Source organism: Perognathus longimembris, chromosome 21 (assembly GCF_023159225.1).
Source record: "Perognathus longimembris pacificus isolate PPM17 chromosome 21, ASM2315922v1, whole genome shotgun sequence".
NCBI classification, from domain to species: domain Eukaryota; kingdom Metazoa; phylum Chordata; class Mammalia; order Rodentia; family Heteromyidae; genus Perognathus; species Perognathus longimembris.
This window is the reverse complement of record NC_063181.1, coordinates 8,945,978-8,970,182: the sequence shown is the minus strand read 5'-3', so window position 1 is coordinate 8,970,182 and position 24,205 is coordinate 8,945,978. Positions and strand designations below refer to the sequence as shown.

General features: G+C 50.1%; 1 protein-coding gene across 2 annotated transcripts in view; it reads right to left on the bottom strand.

Annotated features, from left to right (window-relative positions):
* Nucleotides 1-24,205, bottom strand: part of Gfra2 (GDNF family receptor alpha 2) — a 74,314-nt gene that overhangs the window by 23,583 nt on the left and 26,526 nt on the right. For both annotated transcript variants that reach the window (XM_048330719.1, XM_048330720.1), the window contains one exon: nucleotides 15,586-15,940. In XM_048330719.1, the coding sequence (XP_048186676.1) occupies nucleotides 15,586-15,940 (355 nt within the window). The remainder of the gene's footprint in view (nucleotides 1-15,585; nucleotides 15,941-24,205) is intronic.

Sequence of the window (24,205 nt, the reverse complement as noted above, 5' to 3'; positions counted from 1 at the left end):
GATACTGTATGAGGCAGCCAGCTCCCTGTGGTGGTCAGCCAGAGCTATGGCGGAGTGTTGCTTCTGCCTGTCTGGCCACAGACGGCAACCTCCAGGCTTTATCTTTCTCAGGCTTGGAGGCTGAGGCCAAACGTCTGCTCTGTTCATGTCGCAATGGTCAGCTGTAATGGCACCCCATTCCCAATGGCCTCGTGGAAACTATTCTGATCATTTCCCCCAAGGATAAGTACACAGATGGTTATTTTAATGGTAAAAACACCGGCTAGATCATAGGACACGTTTGTAGATGCTGCATGCAGGTAAATGACAGGTGAATCTTCAATCCAAGCACACTCCGTCTAGCACTGGCAGAGTTCTCTATCCTGCCAGTGAAGACACTGGCAAACAAACTCATCACAGCAGACCAGGAGAAGTAAGCGAGCTCGCCAGGCTCTCTGTCTCAACAAGCGCTGCCCTCCAGACTGCCTTCCAGTGCTGATGCCACAGCGCTGCGTGACCCTGCCTGCCTGCAATGGCTCTCCATCCTCCCCGAGAAGACTGTCCAGGAATTCAGGGGAAATTGGATATTTTCCCTCCACAGGGCTTCCACAGGTTCCCAAGAGAGAGCCAGACATCAGCATGTTTTTTTATGAAGCACCCCAGCCAATTGAGATGTGGGGACCATGGACCACATCTGGAAAAACAATGGGTGATGCAATGAAAACACAGCCTTCACCAACCCCACTTACTACTCCACTTTATTAGCCAGGATACCTGAAGCAGATCCCCAGACCATCTCTGAGCCTCACAGTTGTCTTATCTAAACGGTGAGAGCACCTACCCCACAGGCTGTAACAAGTACTATACTGCTCGTTCCGTTTCGTGGAGCTTTCATTCTACACTCAGCTATGCCATGCCAGAGATCCAGCCGTGCCCATTGCTTCTGGGTAAAAACAGGCATTGTTGCCCTCCTCATCAACTTGCACACTGTCCTGCGGTGAGGTAGACACAACCCCATTTCATAACAGTCTCAGCCTCAGAGTCACTGTCCTGGGCTAATGACACAACCCCATCCCCACCCACTTAGACCAAAACCATCCCCATCCAATCCCTACACCCACCGCTCGTGGCAGAACAACAGGTGAAATTAGGTTGGGATAAGTCATCCAGGAACTCTGAGGATTTGGTCATTCTGTAGAGAGACGGAGAGGAATCCTAGAGGGTTCCCACTCCTGACCCATCCCAATAGCCAAGTCTGCTTCCAAAAGGCTTTCATGTGCTCTATTGTTCCTTTTCCAAAGTCATCTTAAAATATAATTTTTTTAATCTAAAAGGGCTCTGCCGTAACAGCACATTTGTAGGTCACTCGTCTGGCAGCCTGCCAAGAATGAGGAGGTTGCCCGAATAGGCAGTATTAAAGTTTGTACACTAAAACAGATCTTTCACTCTGAAGAAAATCCGTTCTCTCACTCTCTGCTGAAAGCCTTGGGGCTCCTAGCGCATACATAATTATAATGCCCTCAGTTACATACTTTGCTGTTCTGGGAAAACTGGTATAGGTGAAAAGGAGACAGGAGGAAGCAAGAAAGGCTCACAGAACCTTCAGCAAGAAGTGACCGCAAACAGTGAAGGAGACAGAAACACCAGAAAAGCAAATGCTAATGACTCAGAAGCCCCAGTGTCTGGGGCTAATTAGTAGAGGGCAAACAGTTTTAGAGAAGTCAGTGGCACCTGAAGACACTTCATTCACCTTCTGTGCACCTCACTTGGTCATTAGAGATGGCCTGGTGTCATCAAGAAAAGGTTAGGGCACTGGCTACAATCTCTGGTTTCAAAGACAAAGAGTTCTCTACATGTGGACTGGGGATGTAGGTCAGTGTAGAGTGGTTGCCTAGCATGTACAAAGTCCCGGGTTCAGGCTCCAGCACTACAAGAAGGAAAAGGAAAAAAAAGAATTTCACAAGTATTCATTGCGCCTCTTCATCATATTGTGTGGGACCCTATGTCGGACACACAGGTGAATGAATGAACCACTGGGCCTGGAGCTCACAGAGACACCACAAAGAGGGCCACAGGGTGGGGGGTGAATGCAGTGGAGAAGGAAGCTGGTCCTTTCCTTCCTTCAGGTGAAGTAGAGAGGGGAAGAGGAAATAGGCAGTTTTGGTTTTCCCTCCTTCCCACTGCGTGTGCCTTTCTAAGGAACAGGCAAGATTTGACCCTTCAAAGCCTGGTTTTCTTGTCATTTGCAGAAGTGTAGAGAAAGCAGAACAAGTGCTGGAAGTGCCGAGAACTAAGTGGTGGCGCCAGAGAAGAAGAAAAGAGGGGTCCAGATCCTTGACCCTGCAGGCCCCATTGTCCTGAGTCCCTGATGGGAAGCTCAGTTTGTAGTGTAAGGGGCCCTGTGGCCTTCGTGGAGTGAGCATGAGGGTCAAAAGGGCTTATCTGGGGCAAGTCTGGAGCCAAAAGACTTCAGAGTCATGGGGGCATTTGGGACCATTAGGGCAAAGTGCCAGCAAATGCTGAGTGAATCCTGCAAGGCTGGCAGGAGGAACAAAGACACAAAGTGAAGATGACCTCAGCCTGTGAGAGCCCTACAAGGCCCAATCAGCTGCTCACACACCTGGGATTGGTCCTATCATTGGGTTGGGGCGGAGCTAGAGCCCAGCTAGAAAGGACAGAAAACACTAAAGGACCCCAGAGAATCATGCAGCAAAGTTCACACACCCGTTGATGCCTTCTAAGAATAGAACACAGGAATAAAATAGGGGAATCTAGAACACCGAAGTCTACACACACAGGACACAGAGAAGATGACTTTCCAGGTAAAGCAAATGCCACATAAAGGCAGTGACCATGAAGACCTCCTAATGTCACTGGACATGAGTGAAGAGGACATCCAGGCAGGGGACCTGTCCCTCCAAGAGCTCAGAAGCAGAAGCAAGAGCAAGTTGTCCCGTGAGAGAGGCCAGGAGGCAGTGACAGACATGGAGCCTGAAGCTGGGAGAGGCTCGGAGCTCAGATTCTACTGGAAGCAGTGGCAGGAGAGTCCTGGAATTGGAGTGCTTTGAAACGTTCATTCTGAGGACTTATCTGAAGATTGCTGGCTGCTGGGCTATTTGATTGCAAAATCCATTTCCAAATGGTCTGCTCGTTTGTGAGACACTATGGGCCCAGTATATCAGGAGCAGCAGTGCTCCTGGGCTAACTCAACATTCTGCATCCAGGTGCCAGCTTATTTTGCACTGGGCCCAGATGCAGATCCTGACCTTCCACATCTCCATCTCCAATACCCTACAGATTGGCAGGTGCTGTGCTGAGCCTCGCCCTTGACCTCCCAGAAAAACCAGCATCAGGCAGAGAGCCGTTTCTCATCAGAATGAAAGAGATCACGACTCCCCGCGTGTATCCACAGTATCTGGCCAGTATGGAGGGTCAGAAGCCCACAGCGCAGCTACCAAGGCCACTGCCTAGCTCCACACACCTAAGGCTCGGACCACTCAGTCCTCCTAGGAGAGAGGGGACTAGGGGAAAAAGGCCCTAGTCCCTCCTCCATTTTAACCACTTGGCAAGTTATTCCAGACCCAGCAGGGCCCACGGCTGAGCTGGGGCCATTGAAAACCCTGCTCTGGTTAAAATACATCTATCTGCAGCATTCAGAAAATAGCCATCTACAGTATTGCTTTCAGCTATAATGGAAAACTGATGGCTTTTATCTCCCCAACTTTATGACTATTGATGGGATAGAGGCTGAGGTTTGATGACCATTTAATAGCCGACCCTGTGCAGTTAGAGGAGCATCAGAAAGCAATGAAAGCGCCGAGATGATTGTCTGGCAGAGAATTCTCCGCTGAGGTCCAGGAAGCAAAACAACCACCCTCCCCAAGCTCCGACAAAGAAAAAAAATCAAAGTCATCATCATTTCTGTTTCTACCCTCCTCCTTTCTGCCACTGACCTCTGGGAGGTTGATCCAAAGGGAAGACAGATAGGGGGACAAGAACAGGGCAGGTCAAAATCCTCATGGAGAAAGAGGGGTGCAAAGGGTCAAGGGCCTCGTCTCAGGGGCTCCTGGATATCCTCTCCCAGGCACACCAGCTCCCTGCCAAGCCTCCAGTGCCTTACGGACCCTGCCAGAAACATGGGGACTCAGAATGGAATAGAGCAAAGGAAAGGGAAGGAAGCTGAAGCCCCTTTGCCAAGCCCAGGCTGTCCCAGGCCCAGCTGATTTCAGACCTTCTGCCGATAGCCAGAAGCCAAAAGCCATCCATAGCTCTGCCTATATCCAAGCCCCAAGTATTCCCTGCCCTTCTGCCTCTGCCTCCTTGCAGGGGATGTCTGCCCATCAGTCCTATCACTGCACCAGCGTGGAACCAGGTTCGACAGACCAACGCAGGGGCCAAGGAACACCATCTTTTTTAAACTTCACAGCATTCCAAGTACAACTGAGCATCCCTTGGACTTGGATCCAAAATCTGAAATATGTCCAATTTTCTTACTGTTTAAATTCCTTGAGCATCCACATGAGAGCGGAGGGAGGCAGTTTCTACGGTCGTGACAAAGTACCTGAGAAAAGCCTCCTAACGAAGGAAAGGCTCATTTCTGATTTGTGATTTCAAAGGTTTCAGTCCACTGGCCCCATCGCCATGGTGCAGCAGAGCATCACGGGAGCAAGAGCCTGCGTCAGGGATACTGCTGGCCTCCTGGCAGCCAGGGAACAGAGAGAGACAGCGGAAGGGGCCAGAGACAGGCACGCCTCCAGAGACCCACTTCCTCCAACCATGCCCCACTTTTTGTAGTTTCCACCCCCCTCCCAACAGTCCAATCAACTATGAATCCACGAATGGATTAATCTAGTGATATGCAATCACTTCCAAAAACCCCCACCTCTGAGTACTGCACTGAGGAACAAGGCTTTAACACAGGAGCCTTTCAGAGGGCATTTCAGACCCAGAAAATTCCATACCATGAAACGTCATGCCCAAAATTATCAACTATAATGTAGAAAATGTCAGGTTGTGTAATTAATGGGGTGACTGTTCAAATTAATTTCAGGTTGTGAAGCATACATTAATTTCATATTTAGACATGGGTCTCGTCTTCAATGTATTTCACTACATATATGTACAAATATTCCAAAGTCCAACCAAAAGCAAATCCCAAAACGTTTCTGTTCCCAAACAATTTAGGTAAGAGATATACAGTCTGTACCCTCTTAGCTATCTGCATTTTCTTTCTTTTTTTCTTTCTTTTTTTTGTTTTTTGGTTGGTTGTGGGGCTTGAACTTGGGCACTAGCCCTCAGCCTCTTTGTGCTCAAGGCTAGCACTCTGCACCACTTCCAGGTTTTGAGTGCTGAATTGGAGATAAAAGTCTACCTGGGGTTGGCTTCAAACCACAATCCTCAGATCCCAGCCTCCTGAGTAGCTAGGATTAGAGGCATGAGCCACCCGTGCCTGGCTACCTCTCAGCATTTTCTACAACCCCATGAGATGAACAGAACAGATGCAATTTTGTCTTCTGATGTCTCCCAGACTTTTGAAGCCGTTTAGTTTACCCTCTACTATGCCAGGCTATCTCCAAGAGCAGAACAGTGCCCAGGTGGTGAAACCTGACTGGCCAGCTCCTGCTATTCCTCAGCTGTGTGACTCTGAGCAAATAACTTTACCCCTCTGGAAACAAAATTCTGTTGGGGTGGTCTTTTTAACTCTTCTCTGTTTTAAAGGGTTATCACAAATCCTTGCGGGGGGGGGGGGGTTATCAGCCACGTTTTGATGCACACAGCGTCCTCCTCAGAAGCACTGTTATGGTACCTTTCCATACACAACACCCCTCATCCCTGTATGAGTAAGACTGGAGCACACCGCAGACACAGACACCAGGCCATCCCCGGTCTCCTGGCTGTACTCCATCGCATCAGGCTCTCTCCTACAAGCCATTCTCCTTCAACCACTGACGGCACAGGGGACCAAGCCTGTGCTCAGGTCAGTGGGTAGGGCTGTCCGGGGACAGACAGCAGGTGAGCAGAGACCACCTTACCCACTCCTACAGGGGCTCCAACTGATACCCTGAGGGACACCAAAACACAATGCACCTGCAAGAGACAGAACATGGCCCCAAAGGCCTCTTCCTCCCCAGACTCCTGTGGACAAGCCAGCCTGAGAAAAGAGAGTGGAGGGGTCCTGGACCTGCTCCTTTGTACCACCTTGCACCCTACCACCCACCTCTTCCCTGGGCAGAGTTCGCCACCTCTTTGCCAGGCAAGAGAAGGTCACAACTTAATCCCTGGGCTGCAGCAAACCTCCAGTCTCTGAGCTCAGAGGCTGCCCCGGGTAGCTACGACTTGTTGATTTCTTAGGGATTTCAAATTGTTCCTGTAGGAACTAGGGGAGAATTAGCAAGTAGCAGGTAATGATCCTTGCTTGGTTTACTTAAAATGCACCCAGAGAAATAAAACCATAAGGAAAAATGAGGAGACAAGGCACCCCAGGCTCAGAGGCCCGATCTGGCCTACATGCTCCAGGCCTGGCCATATACGGAGTAACTGACGCCATCAGCCAGCGAATGATTTCATGATGCCATTCCTCAGGCCGTCCACATGGGGCAGCATATCTCCTCGTGTTTCAAGATGGCAGCCACAGAGGCCACTGGATCTTTCTAAAGTCCACCAGCTCATCACAGCCCACCCTCACCCAGATTCAGGGAAGCACCGCACACAATCCTACCAACCACCCATCAGAGAACACCCCAAACCACAAATAGGCACACCCAGAAGCCCCTCACCCTTCATTCCAGCTCCCTGTTCTATGGTTCACCTCCAGGAAGCTGTACACAATTCCTACGAGCTTTCTCGGGATCCTGTTGCCTGCATTTCCACCCTCTCCAAGACCAGAAGATGGGTACCCACTACTGTCTGTGGGCTTGGACCCACACACACATTCCTCAGATGGCAGGAGAATACAGGACGAGTGGACAATGACAGTGAGGCAAGCCACCTACAGGGCCACACGCCCCCCAGGGGAACCAGACTTACTGAAAATCAGTACACTTGTACACACTGAGATGGGAAAACATTGACTGAAAATTTAGGGAAAAACAGCTTACAAAATTGCATGTACTGCATGACATCATTTTGGTGGGGTTTTTTTTAAAATCTATTTCTATGCACATTAAAAACAAAGTCTGAAGCCAGGTGCAGTGATTCACACCTGTAATCCCACCACCTGGCAGAGATCAAGAGGATTGCAGTTCAAAGCCAACCCAAGCGAAAAGCTCATGAGGCACCCCATTTCAACAATAAAAATCTGGCACAGTGGGGCACACCTGTCATCCAAGCTATGCTGGAAGCATAAATAGGAAGATTCTAGTCCAAGACACCGAAGTATACATACAAGATCCTATTTGAGAAAGAGCAAAGGCAAAAGTGGACTTGGGGGATGGTTCAAGTGGCAGAGTGCCTAACTTCAAAAGCACAAGGCCCTGAAGTACCACAAAAAAAGGTCTAGAATGCATATTCCTCCCAGGATATGCATATAGGGAATGGTTTTTATGTTCTCCATGAGAACTCCAGTTCTCGTGTCTTGTCTGAATTATTTCTTACAATGAACACATTACACTTAGATAATTAGCAAACACAGAAAACCAAATTTCATTTTGAAAATTAAAAGGGCATAGACAAAAGGCCAAATTAGGCACTGGTGGCTCCTGCCTATAATCCAAGCGCCTGAGACTCTAGAGGACTGCCACTCCCGGCCACCCTAGGCCAGAAGTTGACTAGACTTCTCCAAAAAAGCCAGGCTAAGGGTGTGATTCAACTATTAGAGCTCCAGCCTAACAATCACAAGGACTTGAGTTCAAACCCCAGTTCGAAGGGAGGGAGGGAGGGAGGGAGGGAGGGAGGGAGGGAGGGAGGGAGGGAGCGAGGGAGGGAGCGAGGGAGGGAGGGAGGGAGGGAGCGAGGGAGGGAGGGAGGGAGGGAGCGAGGGAGGGAGCGAGGGAGGGAGGGAGGGAGCGAGGGAGGGAGGGAGGGAGGGAGCGAGGGAGGGAGGGAGGGAGCGAGGGAGGGAGGGAGGGAGGGAGGGAGGGAGGGAGCGAGGGAGGGAGCGAGGGAGGGAGCGAGGGAGGGAGGGAGGGAGCGAGGGAGGGAGGGAGGGAGGGAGCGAGGGAGGGAGGGAGGGAGCGAGGGAGGGAGGGAGGGAGGGAGGGAGGGAGGGAGCGAGGGAGGGAGCGAGGGAGGGAGCGAGGGAGGGAGCGAGGGAGGGAGGGAGGATGAAAGAAGGAAGGGAAGGGAGGAAGGGGAAGGAGGGAGAGGCCTCTGAGGGGAGGAAGTCTCTGAGAGAGGACGCTCTCTGAGGAATTCTGCCGTTTCCAACTCTGAGGATGGTGGCCAGTCAGCACCTAATGAGGTCACTAGGTCTAGTTCCCCACAAGCTCTCAAGTCAGTCATCCTCAGGAGGAGAGCGTTTAACCTTCTAGGGTACGCTCAGCAGACCCCTTGTACCCAAATCCAGGAATTCATGAAATCCTTTGTTCAAAATGGTGTTTATTTCACATAGACCCTGTGCACACCGTTTAATCCTCAGAACAGTGAATGCAGCACGGCCTCCTCCTTGTAGTAACGGCTCACGTGAGGGAGCCCACCTCCTCACGTGAGCTCAGAGCTCTGTGAAAGAGCTCACGTCTACCTCGTGGCTGCGCAGCTGGCTGCTGCTCCTACCTTTGCTGCATTCTTTCCCTTAGTCCCATCATCTCCATCTCAAACAAGTCTAAGACAGCCAACACATTTCGTATCTGACATTCCCACTTGCACATTTCAAAGACTTCCAAACAACTTCGGAGATCAAGCATCCTCCCCCCCATCCCCAAGCTTCCCAGCTCCTCCTCCTCCTCCTCCTCTTCCTCTTCCCTCTCTTCCCCCTCCTCCTTCCCCCTCCTCCTACTCCTCTTCCCTCTCTTCTTCTTCTCCCTCTTCCCCCTCTCAGATGACAACACTACCAGCCATCTGGCCACCAGGCCAATATCTTACCCTTAATTGTCCATCTCCAATAAATATTCAGGCACATCACAATACAGACTCCCCACAAGACTCTGCCTTTTGGGCTCACTCTCCTCTAACCCCTTCAAGCACAGCAGCCAAAGGGATCTTTCTAAAATGCCAATTACCTTCCTGCTTAAAATGCTTCATGGCCCTTACTGTCTTCCAGAAGAGACCAAACAGATGTACTTAATGTACAGAAGTTTTGTGAACTAGGCCCTTCCCGCCCTTTCTTGTCACTTCCTCTACTTCCTTAACACACATTCATTCTCTCTCTCTCTCTCTCCTCTCTCTCCCCCCCCCACACACACCACTCTGCAAGGAACAGAAGTCTCACTTCTAGTACAGACCCACTCCTCCATCAAACTCAATGGAAATGTTTCCTCCATGAGGCCAAAAGGACCGGTCCTCTGCCTACATGCAGGACCAACCTGGGACACCTTAGACATGTCTGTGTCTGTGGGTTGTCTTTAGCATGGCACAGTGGCTAGAGTGTTCGTTCTCATATTGCAGTCTTCATTATGTCATTACTGGGCCTCAGAAGCTCCTTTCCCCCTGTTCTCAGAGTCAATCCAAACCCCTGGCCATAGCTCCCAGATCCCAAGTGACCCCTGCCTGCCTCCCACCACACCCCATGCCTGCCTCCAAGCCCTCTGCAAAACCAATGCTCCAGTGTGCAGCTTCGCTCTGTGACTGGGCTCTGAGCTCTGCTCTGGGCCAGGAAGGCCTGTATGCAACGTACCTGCTTGGGGCCAATCTTCCCCAAGGAAGGGGGTGCTCTCCAGTGCCTCCCTTGTGGCCCTAGGAGGTAGCATAAAAGAACCTGGATGGCCAGAGAAGCCAAGTGAAGACCTAATAGTCTGACTGTAATGTGGCTCCATTCCTGCTGTTGTCAATTGACACAATATACTGTCACTAGAGGCCAAGTGCTTAGAGGGAAGGACCTCTAGCTCCTTCGGAAATCCTCCAACAACATAACACAATACCAGGCCCACACCAATGAATAAGTCATTGTGAAATTAACATAAGAATGGCCACAGGCCCCCACCCCCTACTGCCCTTGGTAGAGGGAACCTAACAGCCCCAGAAATGATTGGCTGGGTTTCTACTGGCACTCTGACACTCTCCCACAATGCCTGTGACAGACATCACTAACAGATCACAGCTGGTCTTCCTGAGAAAGCAAAGGTTCTTAAGATCTGGTTGATCAAGGAACATTTGGAGGATACAAGAGATCTAACAAATACCTCCTTGGAAGATACATTTGCCATATAATTCCAAAATATTCAAGAATTTACTTTAAAAAAAAAAAGTGGAGATTTGGAGGCCCTAGCCCATTTGTCCCTAGGCAAACAATCATTTGTTATCATTTAGAGATGATCAGCTTAAGATATCAGCCAAGAGTTAACTCTATCTTATAAAGAGAAGTTGAGTGACAGACACAAGGCACCAAGAATCAAATCCCAGACCTGTTCATCCCCCATGCCTAAAGGGAGTAGATGTTCCCCTGGCTAGCAAGACGGAGGGCTCAGAGGCCTTCCGGAGGGAGGGGCCCAACTCCTGCATCCCAACAGTGACAGCGTCCACTGCACAAAGGGGCCTGGACTGTCAGGGTAGCCCCAGGCTGCGGTCTATTTATACACATCAGCAGCACCCAGAGGTTAGATTACAGCCCCACCGCCGGCACGGGGCCAGCGAGGAGTTATTTATATCCTCCTGGCCAACTCTGAGGAGCAGAGCACTTCGGAGGACTGCTTCCAAATGCAGCCTGCCAGGGACATAGCTCTACAGGACAAGCAAACTATCCTCCTCACAAACCACAGCCACCACTACACACACACACACACACACACACACACACACACACACACACACACAGAGCGAGAGAGAAAGAGAGAGAGAGAACAACCTTATCATGCATGCGAGCTGAGAAGATTACAAACCAAAAAGTTGTGTTTTTCACAACGTAGATCACGGCCCACGGCAGGGCCATGCTCCAGCCAAATTCCACGGATTCATTCCAGCAGGTCCTCTGGGGTTTCCAGACTCCCTCTCAGAATCTTCTAAAGGAAAGGCCAGCGCTGCTCTTCCCTAGACCTCCTGTGTTAGCTTCATTCCGGAGCCCTGAGGCTCATGGGACATGAACCAGACAAAGGCGAAAGACAGAGTATGGGCCCCCTGGGATGTGACTCGCAGCCAGCTGGATGTGGGTAAAGCAGGAAGCTTCCACTCCCAGATACTCCATCCAACCCTGCTCCAAAGGGCCGTGAGAGGACAGAGTGCTTCGGGGCAGTAAAAGGACAGAAGTAAATACTTCCGGGTCCAGCGAGAGGATATCCTTGTTCAAGAGAGGCTCCTTCAAAGGAAACGTGCGACGCTTTCTCAATAGGGACATTTAATAACATAGCACCTTTCATTAGTTACACATCACAAAGGTGCTGCACCATGCCCATCACTAAGTGAGACTCACAGCGAATCACCGGACCGGCTTTCCTATAGTACCAGGTGGTCATCCTGCCCCCTAAGACTCTCACTGAAAAACCTGGGCCTAACTGCACTAACTCCCTAGGCACAAAGAGGAACAAAGGGCCAAGCAACTCTGTCTCAGGCTTGCGCACCGTAGCCCTGATGCCGAACAAATAATCGGAGAGATTCTCAAGGACAAGATACCCATTTCCAAAGAATCGCCCCACAGAGGGGGCTCTCCTGGACCCCCAACAAACTAGCTTTGGTCGTGAGAGAATCCATGGAAACGAGGGCTCTTTGATTCCAAACCCCACCACGTGGGGCTCCTCCATTTTCATAAGGTCTTCCCTCAAGTGCCTACACTGGAGGGCAGAAACCTGGAGGAGCCAACTCAGCAGAGGAAGGAAGGGCAGACCATCTTCCTGGGGAGACAAACCACCTCCTGGTGCTTAGATGGCACCCAAAAAGCTGCCTGGGAATTGCCAGGGCCACCGAGGAGAAAGATACATGCTGACAGGTTAGGCCTGCAGGAGCTGAAGACTGGACCTCTCCTTCCAGGCCCCCCTGCATAGAGACTGGGGATCAGGGTCCTTCCAATCCACGCTTCAGCACCTGCTACCCCAGGGAGAGGTTGGCCCATCTCTTATGCCAAGAGCTCTTGTCTCCAAGAACGTAAGCCCATTAGGAAGGAGTAGGGGCAGCAGAAGGCAGCCTGCAAAGCCACCGGGAAGAATCCATACCACAAACCTGGAAGACCCCCATGGGTCCTCCAAATGACTGCATTAAGCATCCTTGTTTGATCAATGACAAAACCGTGGGTGAAAAGGCCCATCCAGAGGCCACATGTAGGTCTCAAACCAGGGACACACCACAACCACCTGCTCCATCCTCTGTCTGCCTTTCATCTCTGCATCTTGGTCTCTGGTTTTCCCCAGAACATCTCAAGCCTCAGCTCTGTGGAGATGCTACAATGTCCCCAAGGCCCCTGCCAGGGACACCCTGGGCCTAGGCTCTGCCCTCCCTCTCACGTGACCACATCTTGTGTTGGCGAGTGGGTAGGTGCAGTACCTGGGAAGGGAGCTGGGCAGAGATGAGTTTGGAGCAATGCTCTGGTTCAAGGCAGAAGCTCACCTGGGAAACCCAGATTTCTTCCTCAGAACCCATGTCTCCCCAAGCCAGCTGTGTCCCTGACGCAATATCCTGACGCAGCACTGAAATCCACACCCCGTTGCAACGGGCTCGTCTGCATGGTTCAGTCCCTCAGCTCCTAAGATTCCTCCATCGCAGCTTTGTAAACACCTATTCCCGTTCCGTATGACATGTGCCAGCGATTCTCCTGTTTCTGACGATCTCCAGGAAAAAAAAAACCAAAACCAAATGAACGTCCTTCTGATTCTTCAAACAGACAAAACCGAGCTGCCAAATTCACCCTGGTCCAAAGTCTCACGCAAGACTGTCAGCCCACAGGAGCGGCACACACTCCACCATCCAGCCTCGAAGTAGAGGCGCCGCTCAAGAGGTAGAGCACGTGCCTAGCAAGAAGGTCCAGAGGCCAAGCCCAAATACCACCAATAAACAAACAAACTAAATAAATATGTGAGCAAGTGCCAGGGGATCGTTCACTTCTATAAAACTCCTAGTTCAAGCACCTGGGTAGACTGACTTCACACTTCCACCCCAGATCTTCTGAAGCCTGGGTACCCCTGGCCCACTTGTAAGCATGGGGTGTTGCTATTGGTAAAGGCTGGCTGAGCTGCACCTTATGCCAGCCTTTTTCAGCCTCCTGAAGGCCCAGTTCTTCATCTGTTCTGTCATCTTAGGTCACTATGTAGGCTGTGGCTAGCCAAGCTCATTTTAGCATTTAATCCAAGAAGAGAATGCAGCCTCCAGCTAAGATTTCACAGGCTCCCTTCTAAGGTGCTTTGGGAATTATGTGTCCCACCCTGCTCTGCATTAATCCCAGCCATTGGAAAGCCAGGGTTCAAGTTCACTACCCTGCCAGACTGCACAGCAGAAGTACATGCACATTCTGTCCCTACTGTCAGCCCACCTATTGTTGTAGGCAGGGGTTTATTTCAAATTGCCTCAGTCTATGTGTGTCTATGGTGTATTTCTTTTTAAGTAAGCAAAAGAGAAAGCCCACCGTCTTCACAGGGCTTTCCCTGAGCCCTGCAGCTAGCTCCGTGCTCCATCCTTTCTCTGAACTCCAGCAGAGCTTGTTTTCCAAACCAAACAAAGCTGAGCCTCCCTTTCTCCATACACACAGGCCTAGCTCTCCCCAGCTAAAAAGACACCGCCTCCATCCCACGTCCCTCTTCAGCCCTAGACCCCAGTTCTGATTCCTTCTGAAGACAGTGGATTATACTCGATGCCTCTACCTCTGCCTCCCTACCAGGTCTAAGCCCAGAGCAATCAGCTTTCATCATACACACACACACACACACACACACACACACACACACACACACACACAGCAGGCTGGATGCTCATGGATCATACATGTAATCCTAGCTCAAGAAGCTGAGAGCTGAGGATCACAGTTTGAAGCCAGCCAGGGGAGGAAATACCAAAAATGCCAGAAGTGGGGCTATAGCAGTAGCCTTGAGCCAAAGAAGCTCAGAGACAATGCCCAGGCCCTGAGTTCAAGCCTCAGGACTAGCACTAGAAGGAAGGGAAGGAGGGAGGGAGGGAGGGAGGGAGGGAGGGAGGGAGGGAGGGAGGGAGGGAGGGAGGGAGGGAGGGAGGGAGGGAGGGGAAAAAGCAGTTATCACATGAATCCCAACTCCAAAATGTATGCCCTGTATGACCTGGGCAAGTTCCTTTCTCAATCTATTTCCATCACTTGACAAAGATAACAATAATGACCTAATAGATTTGGTGTAGGATTAAATGAGACATGAAAGCTTTAGAACAATGTTCACAGGTGACAGGTGACAACCTGTAAACACTCATAGCTACAGAGCTCCTTATCCTGGTCCGACCCTCTCCTGTCCCGACGCTCTCTCTCCAAGTACAACCACACCACATTGAACTCTGCAAGCCCCAGACTCTCCACCTCTAGCCTTTCCTGGGCTTTTTCCTCATTTCCCTAGACTCAAAGGCTCAGCCCCCCTCCTCTCCCCCCCCCCCCCCGGGACTCATAGGCTGAGCAGATGCCCCTCAGCCTTGTATCCCTAGCCTCATCCCACTGACTGGAACTAGTTCCTCCCTCCTTGTTTCCCTGCTGTAGCGGGTGTTCTTTGGAGAGTATGAGGCTCACCTCTGAATGACCAAGTAGTACCAAGAGGAAAAACGCAAAAATTATAAAGAGGCAAATTTCAGCTAACTCTAACAAAAAAAATGATTTCTGATAATTAGGCTCTGCATGAATAAAGTATTCACTACACACCAGGCTGTGTGCTCTGAACAGGTATTCTTAATGCTCACAATAGCTCTGCCATGTGGGTATGTGTATTCCCATTTCAGGCTGATGGATGGAAGCTCAGGAAATCTTTCCAACTTGTTCAAAGTCACAAAGCTAGAGTAAGTTGTAAAAACAACATTTGAAAGCAGGCCTTGTCAGACTCCAGAATCCATCCTTGAGCCAACACTAGCCTGGTCAGTTCTCAGTCTGCATCAAGTAAGCTCTCGGCACTTACAAAAGGTACCTTCCTGTGAAGGAAGCTAGGCAGGACTTCTGTTAGAAAGGGGACCAAATTATCTATAGGTTCTTCGTTTTCCAAGACCCTAGGAGTCAGTGACTTTTAATTAAATGTTCCGTAGGGGTTCATCTTGACTTCCCTTGTGGTCCTTAGCACATAATGCTGGGTAAAGAGCAGGCCAAATAAACTCAAGGAGGGAATGAGGAAGGATGGAAGGAAGAAAGGGAAGAAGGAGAAAGGGAGGGAGAAAGAGAAGGAAAGGTAAATGAATTCATCATAAATGGGCGGAACAACAGATGGATGGGTGGGTGGAGAGATGGGTGGACAAAAGAATGAATGAAGTGAATGAATAACAAATGACTTAGCACGTGCCCAGGTTGGGTTAAGTCTTCTTGCCACCCTCCACTGGGCTCAGCGTAACCCACAGAGCTCCAGGGAACCGGGAGAAGGGAACATTCCACCCAGCGCTTACCGGCACAGGTGGTCCGTGCGGCAAAGGCCGCGCAGATCCAGGCAGTTGGGCTTCTCCTTGTCCTCGTACGAGCAGCTGGGCAGGATGGTCTGCCGGCGGCGCTCGGCACACGCCTGGTCCTGGCAGGAGCAGAAGAGCATGCGGTAGGTATACTCGCTGGGCACCCGGTCGAAGAACTGGCGCAGGGCCTTGTGGCACTTGCGGCGGTTGCAGCGCTCGGTGGGCGCGATCTCTCGGTTGCAGATGGAGATGTAGGAGGAACGCAGTTTCTTGCAGTTGTCATTCAGGTTGCAGGCCTTGGCGGCATCCAGGCAGTGGTTGCTCTTGGCACTGACCGCAGGGTCTACCCCTGTCCCTAGAGGAAAAAGGGGAGTGCAGGTCAGAGACCCAGGCAGGCACAGGGGACACCGATGTCAGAGATCAATAGGTCTTCACACGCCTGCTCTTTGACTCAGTTTCCCGTCTGTGGAGTAGGGCTGGGACCTGGCTCCTGAGGTTAGAGGGAGAATTATGGAATCAACATACAGGTCCATAAAGTAAGTCCTGAGGACTGAGCCAGACATAGGGTGAGCTACATGTGCGTCATCAGTGACGGTTCACCCATCCCATCTCAGCTTATCACAAGCCTAAAAGGCAAGCAACCCAGTGTGGGCCCTGTTTACAAATGCAAAAAATAAGTGTTAGATGTAGTAGCCCAAACTCTTTGGGAAGAGGAGATTGGGAGGATTAAGGTCTAAGGCCAGCTTAGAATTTAACACACACACACACACACACACACACACACACACAGAAAGAGAGAAAGTTCAAGAAACCTCTATCTCAACAAACCAGCTGGGTGCAGTAGAATATACCCATGATCCCAACTACATGGGAGGTGTAAGCAGGAGGCTCATGGTCTGTGACCAGCCTCAGGCAAAAACAGAGAACCTCTCAGAAACATAACTAAAGCAAAAAAAAGAAAAAATGGTTAAAGGCTTGGCTCAAGTAATAGAGCACCTATCTAGCAAGCACAAGTTCTGACCATTCATAAGAAAAAGAAATGCAACAAATTACATAACTGATGTAAGGTCACACCAACAGGGACCCAGAGACTTTCCTCCCTCCAACGGCCCCTCTAGCAGGCCTTCAGTGTAGAGAGGACCCATCCAAACAGGAATCCCTGGGCCCGGAGACTCGCCATTGTCAGGTCAGGGCTGTCCTCAGCATGGACCTCAAGAGCTAAACACATAACCTACCACAGGGAAGATGTGTTTGAACCTGGGAGTTTCGTGCTTCTGACCAACAAGGAAAATGTGGCAGGCACAAAACAGGAGTGTCTCTGTCCCCGCGCAGTCACTTCCCACAGTCAGGGCTAGCTGTTCAAGAAGACACACATCACAGAGGCAACGGGACAGCTGCCACCAGCCAATTCCCACCGACACCATGTTCTTCCTTGGGTCTAATGGCAGGGAGGGAGAGAACAGGACCCCAGACTCCCCACACCCTCCTGAGATGCCAGTAGACAAGGCAAAGGCCTCTTCATGGTACAGATAAGGAAACTGAGGTGTGAGTGAGCTAGGGTTCCACCCACAGGGAACTGGCAAGAACCTGGCCACACAGCATGGAGGTATGCCAGGGCCAACTAGTAGACAAGCCAGGGCCTTTCCTTCCATGTGCTCTCTAGCCCTTCACTCCATGCACCCTGTTCAGGGTGAGGAGGACATAGGACAAGGCCAGTGGAAGCCATGGTCTCCCCGTGGCAGGCCTGATGACTGAGCATGTGCAGCGTGGTGTTCTGGTCACCTGATCATTAAAGGCCTATCAAGCCCCACCTCCGCACAGGCGTCTGCGTGGTGCTGCGTGTGCATCACCATCAGAAGAAGCCGGAGCCTTAGAGAGCCAAGTGAGCCTGGAAAAGCAGAGCACTCCAGCTAGGAAACCAAGGAGCACAATGGCACCATGGCTAGGACTGGGCCTTCGAGAAATGAGCCACCAATCTACGACTTCTGGCCCAGCTATGTTACCTTGGGCAAGTGAGTAAAACTTTCTTGGCCTCTATTTCCTTGTCTGTAAGGCAGTGGCTACTCCTAGGATCCTTGGGAGCATGAATGAGATCACCTACTATCTGCCTATGAAACCATTCCCATTGGCTATTACATTGCCCATCTTTAAAAAAGAAAGGTCAGGCAATGTGCCTCATGTCTGTAATCCTAGCTACTCAGGAGATCAGGAGAATTGCAGTTCAAGGCCAGCCCAGGTGGTGTTTATATTCCCAGCTACATAAGATACATAAGTAGGAAGGTGAATCACAGTCCCATCGGGCCCAGGCACAAGTGTGAGACCCTATTCAGAGGATAATAACATTAACTCAAGCGAAAAGGCTAGAGGAATGGCTCAAGTAGTAACAAACCTGCATAGCAAGTACACAAGGGCAAAAGAATGAAAGATTTCCTCATGATCGCATGCCCCCTTAAGCTACCAGCGCATTTTTCTGCTCTCTTTTCAAGTGAGGGCACTTATCCTAGCTGTGGTTTGCTCTCCTCTCATTCTCTCTTCAGCCCACTTCAGATAATGTCTTCCTCCCCTCACCACCCATGGATGGTCAGAAGTCCTCAGGCCTCATCTCCCCCAGCCCATCATTAGAACACAGGGGACCACACTCTCCTACCTGAGCCCCCCCACCACCCCGCTCCCTTGCCTTCTGTTCTCTGCTGATCTCTCTGACACCGCTCTGCTCAGCCTGCTTTGCTGACTCCTGTCTTCACTGCCCATGGCTCGGGCGTCTCTTCTATGCACCTGCTCCCTGGGGCTCTCCTACAGCCTCAAACACCATCCATCAGTGTTCACCTCCTCACTGACGTGTTGCCCCTGAATCCCAGTCTCATCTATCCGACTCTGCCTGAAACCCCAACACTCGCATCTCAAACACTGACCCCGTAGGCTACCCTCCCTGCCAACAGTTGCCTTACTCTGCCACAGTAATGCCCTCCTAGGAGCTCACAGGAAAGTTCTAGCTACCCTCAACTCCTCTCTTCCCCACACTATAGCAGGAAAGCCCAACAGGTTCTACCTCTGAAATGCATGTAGAATCCACTACCAAACTACATCATTCAAAGCCTGGTCCCTGGCTCTGCCCTCTGCCCTCATCACAGTAACTGGAATGAACCTTCTAGAAGCAAAGGCCGAGATCATTCCTGACAAAAAGCATCCTGTGTCACTCATCAGTGATAGCATGACCTGCCAGGCTCTGGGTTGATGGCTCTCCAATACGGTAGCTACCAGACACACATGGCCATTGAACTTGAAATGCAGCTAGCACATTTTAATACGGACACAAGATTTTGAAATACCAGATTCCAAACACTTAGGAAGCTGCAAGTATATTACTGTGACTACGTGTTGAGAGGAAAACAGTTTGAATATGGTATTGAAGTATCAAAATTAACTTCACCAACATTTTTTAAAACTTTTTCTTCATGGCTGTAGTAGGCTTTGAACTGGGGACCTTGTACTGGCTAGGCAAGCCACCTACCACTGCTTTCATGTGTTTTCAGTTCAGATGGAGTCTCGCATTTTTGCCCAGGAAAAGCTTTGGGCTGGAGCCCTCATACCTGTGCCTTCCACCTAGCTGGGATTATATGCCCAGCTTTTATTTTGCAATTGGGTCTCCATGTTTTGCTCCAGCTGACCTTGAACCTTAATCCTTTCATCTCCATCTTCTGCATAGGATTTTTAGCTTTTGATGTGACTATTAAAGCATTATCCCACATTTGTGCATGTAGAATTCCACACCTGTGGTGCATGTTGTTTCTTTGAACCAGCACAGCTGTGTATGACTTTAGCATCTACCCCTTTCCTCCTGACCACTCTACTCCAATATTTGCTGCTCTTAGGGACTTTGTAGTTCTTCATTTGATTCAAGTCTGTACTCAAATGTTATCCATGAGTCCAGTCCTTCCTGAGTATCTTGGGCATAGTAACAGCTCCTAATTACCCCCCTACTCTAACCTGTTTTACCTTAGTAAGGGTAGCCATAGTATGTACTAACTCTTGTTTGTTTGTATCAAATCTAAGTTCCAGGAAGAGTCATGACAGCCCCTGGGTTCCTAGAGCTCAGTGTTTGATACGTAGTTGCTATTCAAACACTTGGTGAATGAACTTCCATGTACTTAAGACAATATCAAGCTTCTAAGAACTCTTCCAAAATGTTACTAGTATTATTAAGGAAGCAAAGTAGCAGAAAACAGGAAATGGTGATCAAAACAATCAAGTATTAATGTGGCTCAGGCAAAAGGGGATCAGAAGTGAAAGCTAAGGGGATCATCAATAAGGAGAGAGCCAAGCAGTCTAGTTCCATACCTGACCTGTGAAAGGAGAAAGAGAAAAGCTCTATATATCTATCTCTCCCTCTCCCTCTCTCCCTTCCTCCCTCTTTTTTCTGGCACTAAGGGTTTAAAGCTCAGGCCCTTGCACTTGCTAAGTAGGTGTTCTTAACAACTGAGCTACTCCACCAGCCCCTTTTTGTGTTGGTTGTTTCCAACAGGATCTTGCTCTCTGCCTGGGCCAGGCTGAACTATGAGCCTCCTGTTTGTGCTTGCCTTTGTCACTGGGATGACAGGCACACAACCATCTTGCCCAACTATTGGTTAAGAAGGAGTCTTGGGACCTTTTCCTCAAGCCAGGATCCCACGATCTCTGCCTCCCAAATAGCTAGGATTATGGACTTGAGCCATCATTCCCATTTCAGGCTCTCTCTCTCTCTCTCTCTTTGTTGTAAAAATAAAGGACTGGGGGGGAGGAGGGGAGGGTTCATTCAGACAAGAGAGTATCATTCTATGATTAAAATGGAAATGAGCTATCAAGCTGTGAAAAGGCATGGAGTGATTTCAGGTGGAAGAAACCATAGAGCTCCCAGTTACTTGTTTAGGAGAGGAGAAAACAGTAGAGACAGTAAAGAGGTTGGTGGTTTTCAGGACTGGGGAAGGAGGAAAGGGAAGGGGCAGTAGGCAAAGCATAGAACTTGCTAAAGACCGTGAAACTATTCTCTATGACACTGACCATAGGAGAGGCCCATCATTACACAAATGTCCGAAACCCCTGAATGGTCAAGAGCACAGGCCATCCTGATGTTACTAAGTAGTTTGGTGGTAAAGGCAGGACAGAGCTCTGGTGGCCAGAGCCTTAGCTCTAACAAATACACCACTCCAGATTGGGAGTACTGATGGAGAGGAGGCTATGCACCGGGCATGGGGTACACAGGAGCTCTGAACCTTGCCTCGATTTTCCTAAGAATCTAAAAGTGCTCTGAAGGTGAGACAAAGGACAAAGAGCGAACCGATGCAACAGTGATTCTCACAAGACAATATGTTGAAAATTAACTGTACAACTCAGGGGGATGGATTGCGGGGGAGGGAAGGTGGGAGAAAATGAGAGAGGAAATAACAAGTATGACAAGAAATCTACTCGCTACCTTACATATGCAACCAATCCCTCTGTGTATCATCTTGACAATAAAATTTTTTAAAAGATGCACTGTACTCACAAATACGCATTGAATAGAAGCACCTTTGTACCACTACTTAAAGATAATAAATAATTAAGTAAACAAAAATAGTGTTCTGAAACAGAATTAAAGCACAAAACAAGTCGAGGTTTGTTTTCCTAATCTCTGTGTGTGTGTGTGTGTGTGTGTGTGTGTGTGTGTGTGTGTGTGTGTGCTGTACTGGGCCTTGAACTCAAGACTTCTAACTTAGCATTTTTGCTCAAGTCTGGCCCATTACCACTTGAATCACACTTCCAGCTTTTCCCCTGTTTATTGAAGATACGCGTCTCACAGACTACTCTGCCTTGGCCTGGCTTCAAATCTGGGTCCTCAGATGTCTTCTGAGTAGCTAGCATTAAAGGCATGAGCCCCCAGATCCCAGCAGGAAACGTATCTGTACTGAAGGCCTCTGTGCAGGGCACTTCCCCAGTGCTAGGGCCACAGCCCCGCTGGAGACACAGCTGGGGACGGAAGAGCTGTCAATCTGCGCTGGCCATCGCACCAGCACTAAGCCCTGCGGGCAGGACACGATGCAGAGAGGAAAGGTCCTCCTGGGAGTCAGGACCAGGGACACAGTGACTTCTCCCGACTCGTAAAGGAGCACCAAGGAAAGCCAAGGGAGTGGAAAAGGAGTTCCAGACACAAGAAATGGCAAAGACAAGGGTGAGGGTAGACAGAACGCCATTCATTGTAATTGGAAACAGAGGGAAAGAAGGACGAGAGAAGAGGCTGGAGAACCAGACAAGGAATCTGGCCACTGGAGGAATTCTCCCAAGCTGCCATGAAACCATACTACAGGCTGTGCAAGAACCCCGGTGGCACCTGTGAACACAAAGGCAACTGGAGAGGTCCTGCCTCCGGGGAGGAGCGGGTCCCCAGACCAGCCAGTCCCTGCACCTGTCAAATGCCAGCTGGCTACTGAGAGGGAAGAGCAAGCGGCCATGGTGGAGGAGGGAGCATAGGCAGGAGCAGGCAACTACTGCAAGCTGAACAGCAGCTAATTGAGGCCTGTGGCTGTGTCTAGGTCCCCCAGGTGCTCCATTCCCCTCCTCCCAGCATGTTCCAGAGCTAATGCCAGTGTAATTACAGCCCCAGTGGCTTCCATTTGGAGCTTGAATAGTGAAAGCGTTTGCTAGGGGCGGGACATGTAAACCCCTGGGTCTGAACTTGGTAAATTTCCTAGAAAAAAAAAAAGAAAAAGAAAGAAAAAAGAAATCAAGGAAGGCTGTGATCCAAACAGTCACTGCCTCTTTACTGAAAAGTTGCTTTCCCTCACGCTCCCCAGTGGGAATGGGATGACGGGAAAGAGTCACCCCCTCAATTCATCACACTCCAGGCCGTCAGGCTGGGACTCAGCCAGGTACATGCAAGCATGATGGGTGGGGTCCCCCATGCCACACACAGAGCACACTCCTTTCCAACCCATCCATCACCTTCCCACCCACCAACAGCTCCCCCCATCTGTGAGTCAAGTTGTCACCAGGGTGGAAGGAAAAGTGGGTCATTCTAAACACAAACCTCACCCACCAGGACCTTTTTAAACTGCACACAACAGCCCCTGGAAGACTCTGGAATGGGAGGCTACCCCTTTAGCTCCCCCACCGCTCCCTGCTCTGAATGCTGAGACCACCCCCCAAGACCTGACAGCAACTCAGGAGCTGAAAATGCATGCCACGTCTAGCTGACCTACAACAGCCTGGACCCACCCCTTTCTCCTATGGGTCCCCCAGGCCTGTAGCAGGAGAAGCAGAGATGAGCCAAAGAGTAAATGGTAAACAGCTGCCCAATGGAGGGGAGTGGGGCGGGATTTAATCATGCTTGGCACTTTCTAAAACCTCAATAAATTCAGCCTGCCAGCCCCCAGCCCCTGGGGACACATCTTGGCTTCTTTATCCCCTCCATACTCCACAAGGGCCAGACAGGGGGAGTGTAGCCAGATGCAGAAGGGAAGAGGGTCTCTGCACCAGAGGCTCCACATCCGCCGCCTGCACTTCCGCCTTGCTGCTGCCCTCACCCCAGCCCTCACCCCGGGCAGTGGGGTGCCTTGCTCACCAGCCTGTGTGTGCACCCTTTCCAACGGGGAATTCCCTAGTTACCTGTTCGTTCTACATTTATGGAGGGCTGGGTTTGGTAAACTACAAGTTTCCCAAATATGGCCATGTAAATTTGAATCCTGTTAATAGTACCAGCTGGACTAATATTTAATTAAGTTTTTTTTCTTTTCAATCTCTTAATTCTTAAGTGAAATGGTTCAAAGTTTCTTTAATTGACTCACATTTTACATACTTTGATACCTACCTAGTTAGGGCCTAAATTTTGACATCTTCATAAGTTCTGAATCTTTCTAACTCACTAGAAAGGCACTGCTAGCCAGACACAGTGGCTCATGTCCATAATCCTAACTACCACCAGAGGCCAAGATCAAGAGACTCAAGGTTCAAGACCAGCCCAGGTAAAAAGTAGTAGAGACACCATCACAACCAATGAAAAGCTGGGGAGAGCAGTGCATGCCTGTCATCCTAGCTGGTTAGGACACAAGAAGCGTGAACAGAGAGGTCACCGCCCAGGCCAATCCAATCCAAAAGCTAGGCCCTATTCAAAACAAAAGCAAAAGGGACAGGGGGCATGGCTCAAGTGGTAGAGCACATGCCGGGCAAGCCTAAGGCCCAGAGTTCAAAGCCCTAGAACCACTAAAATGTCAAAGCAAACAGACAAATGCACCAGAGGTTGATATAAAAATATTCCTTGCTGGAGGCCATCCTGGAATACCAGCCTCAATCAGACTTATAGCACAGGTGCTCAACCTCAGAGTATGTGTGATTCAGACCCCCAGACAGACAGACATACCAAGTCCCGGGCCTGAGGCTAGTACCCAGGCACCTGCATTTCATGGGCTCCTTGTGATGCTCAAGCTGCCTTCTAAAGTCTGAGAACCTGGAGGTGAGGCTGAGTGTCCCATAGTCACGACACATACACACACACACACACACACACACACACACACACACACGAGTACAGCACAGCACATAATGTACCAGGCTCACCCAGCAGACCTGCTATTGTCATATTTTTCTCAGCGGTTTCATTCACCCCTTACCC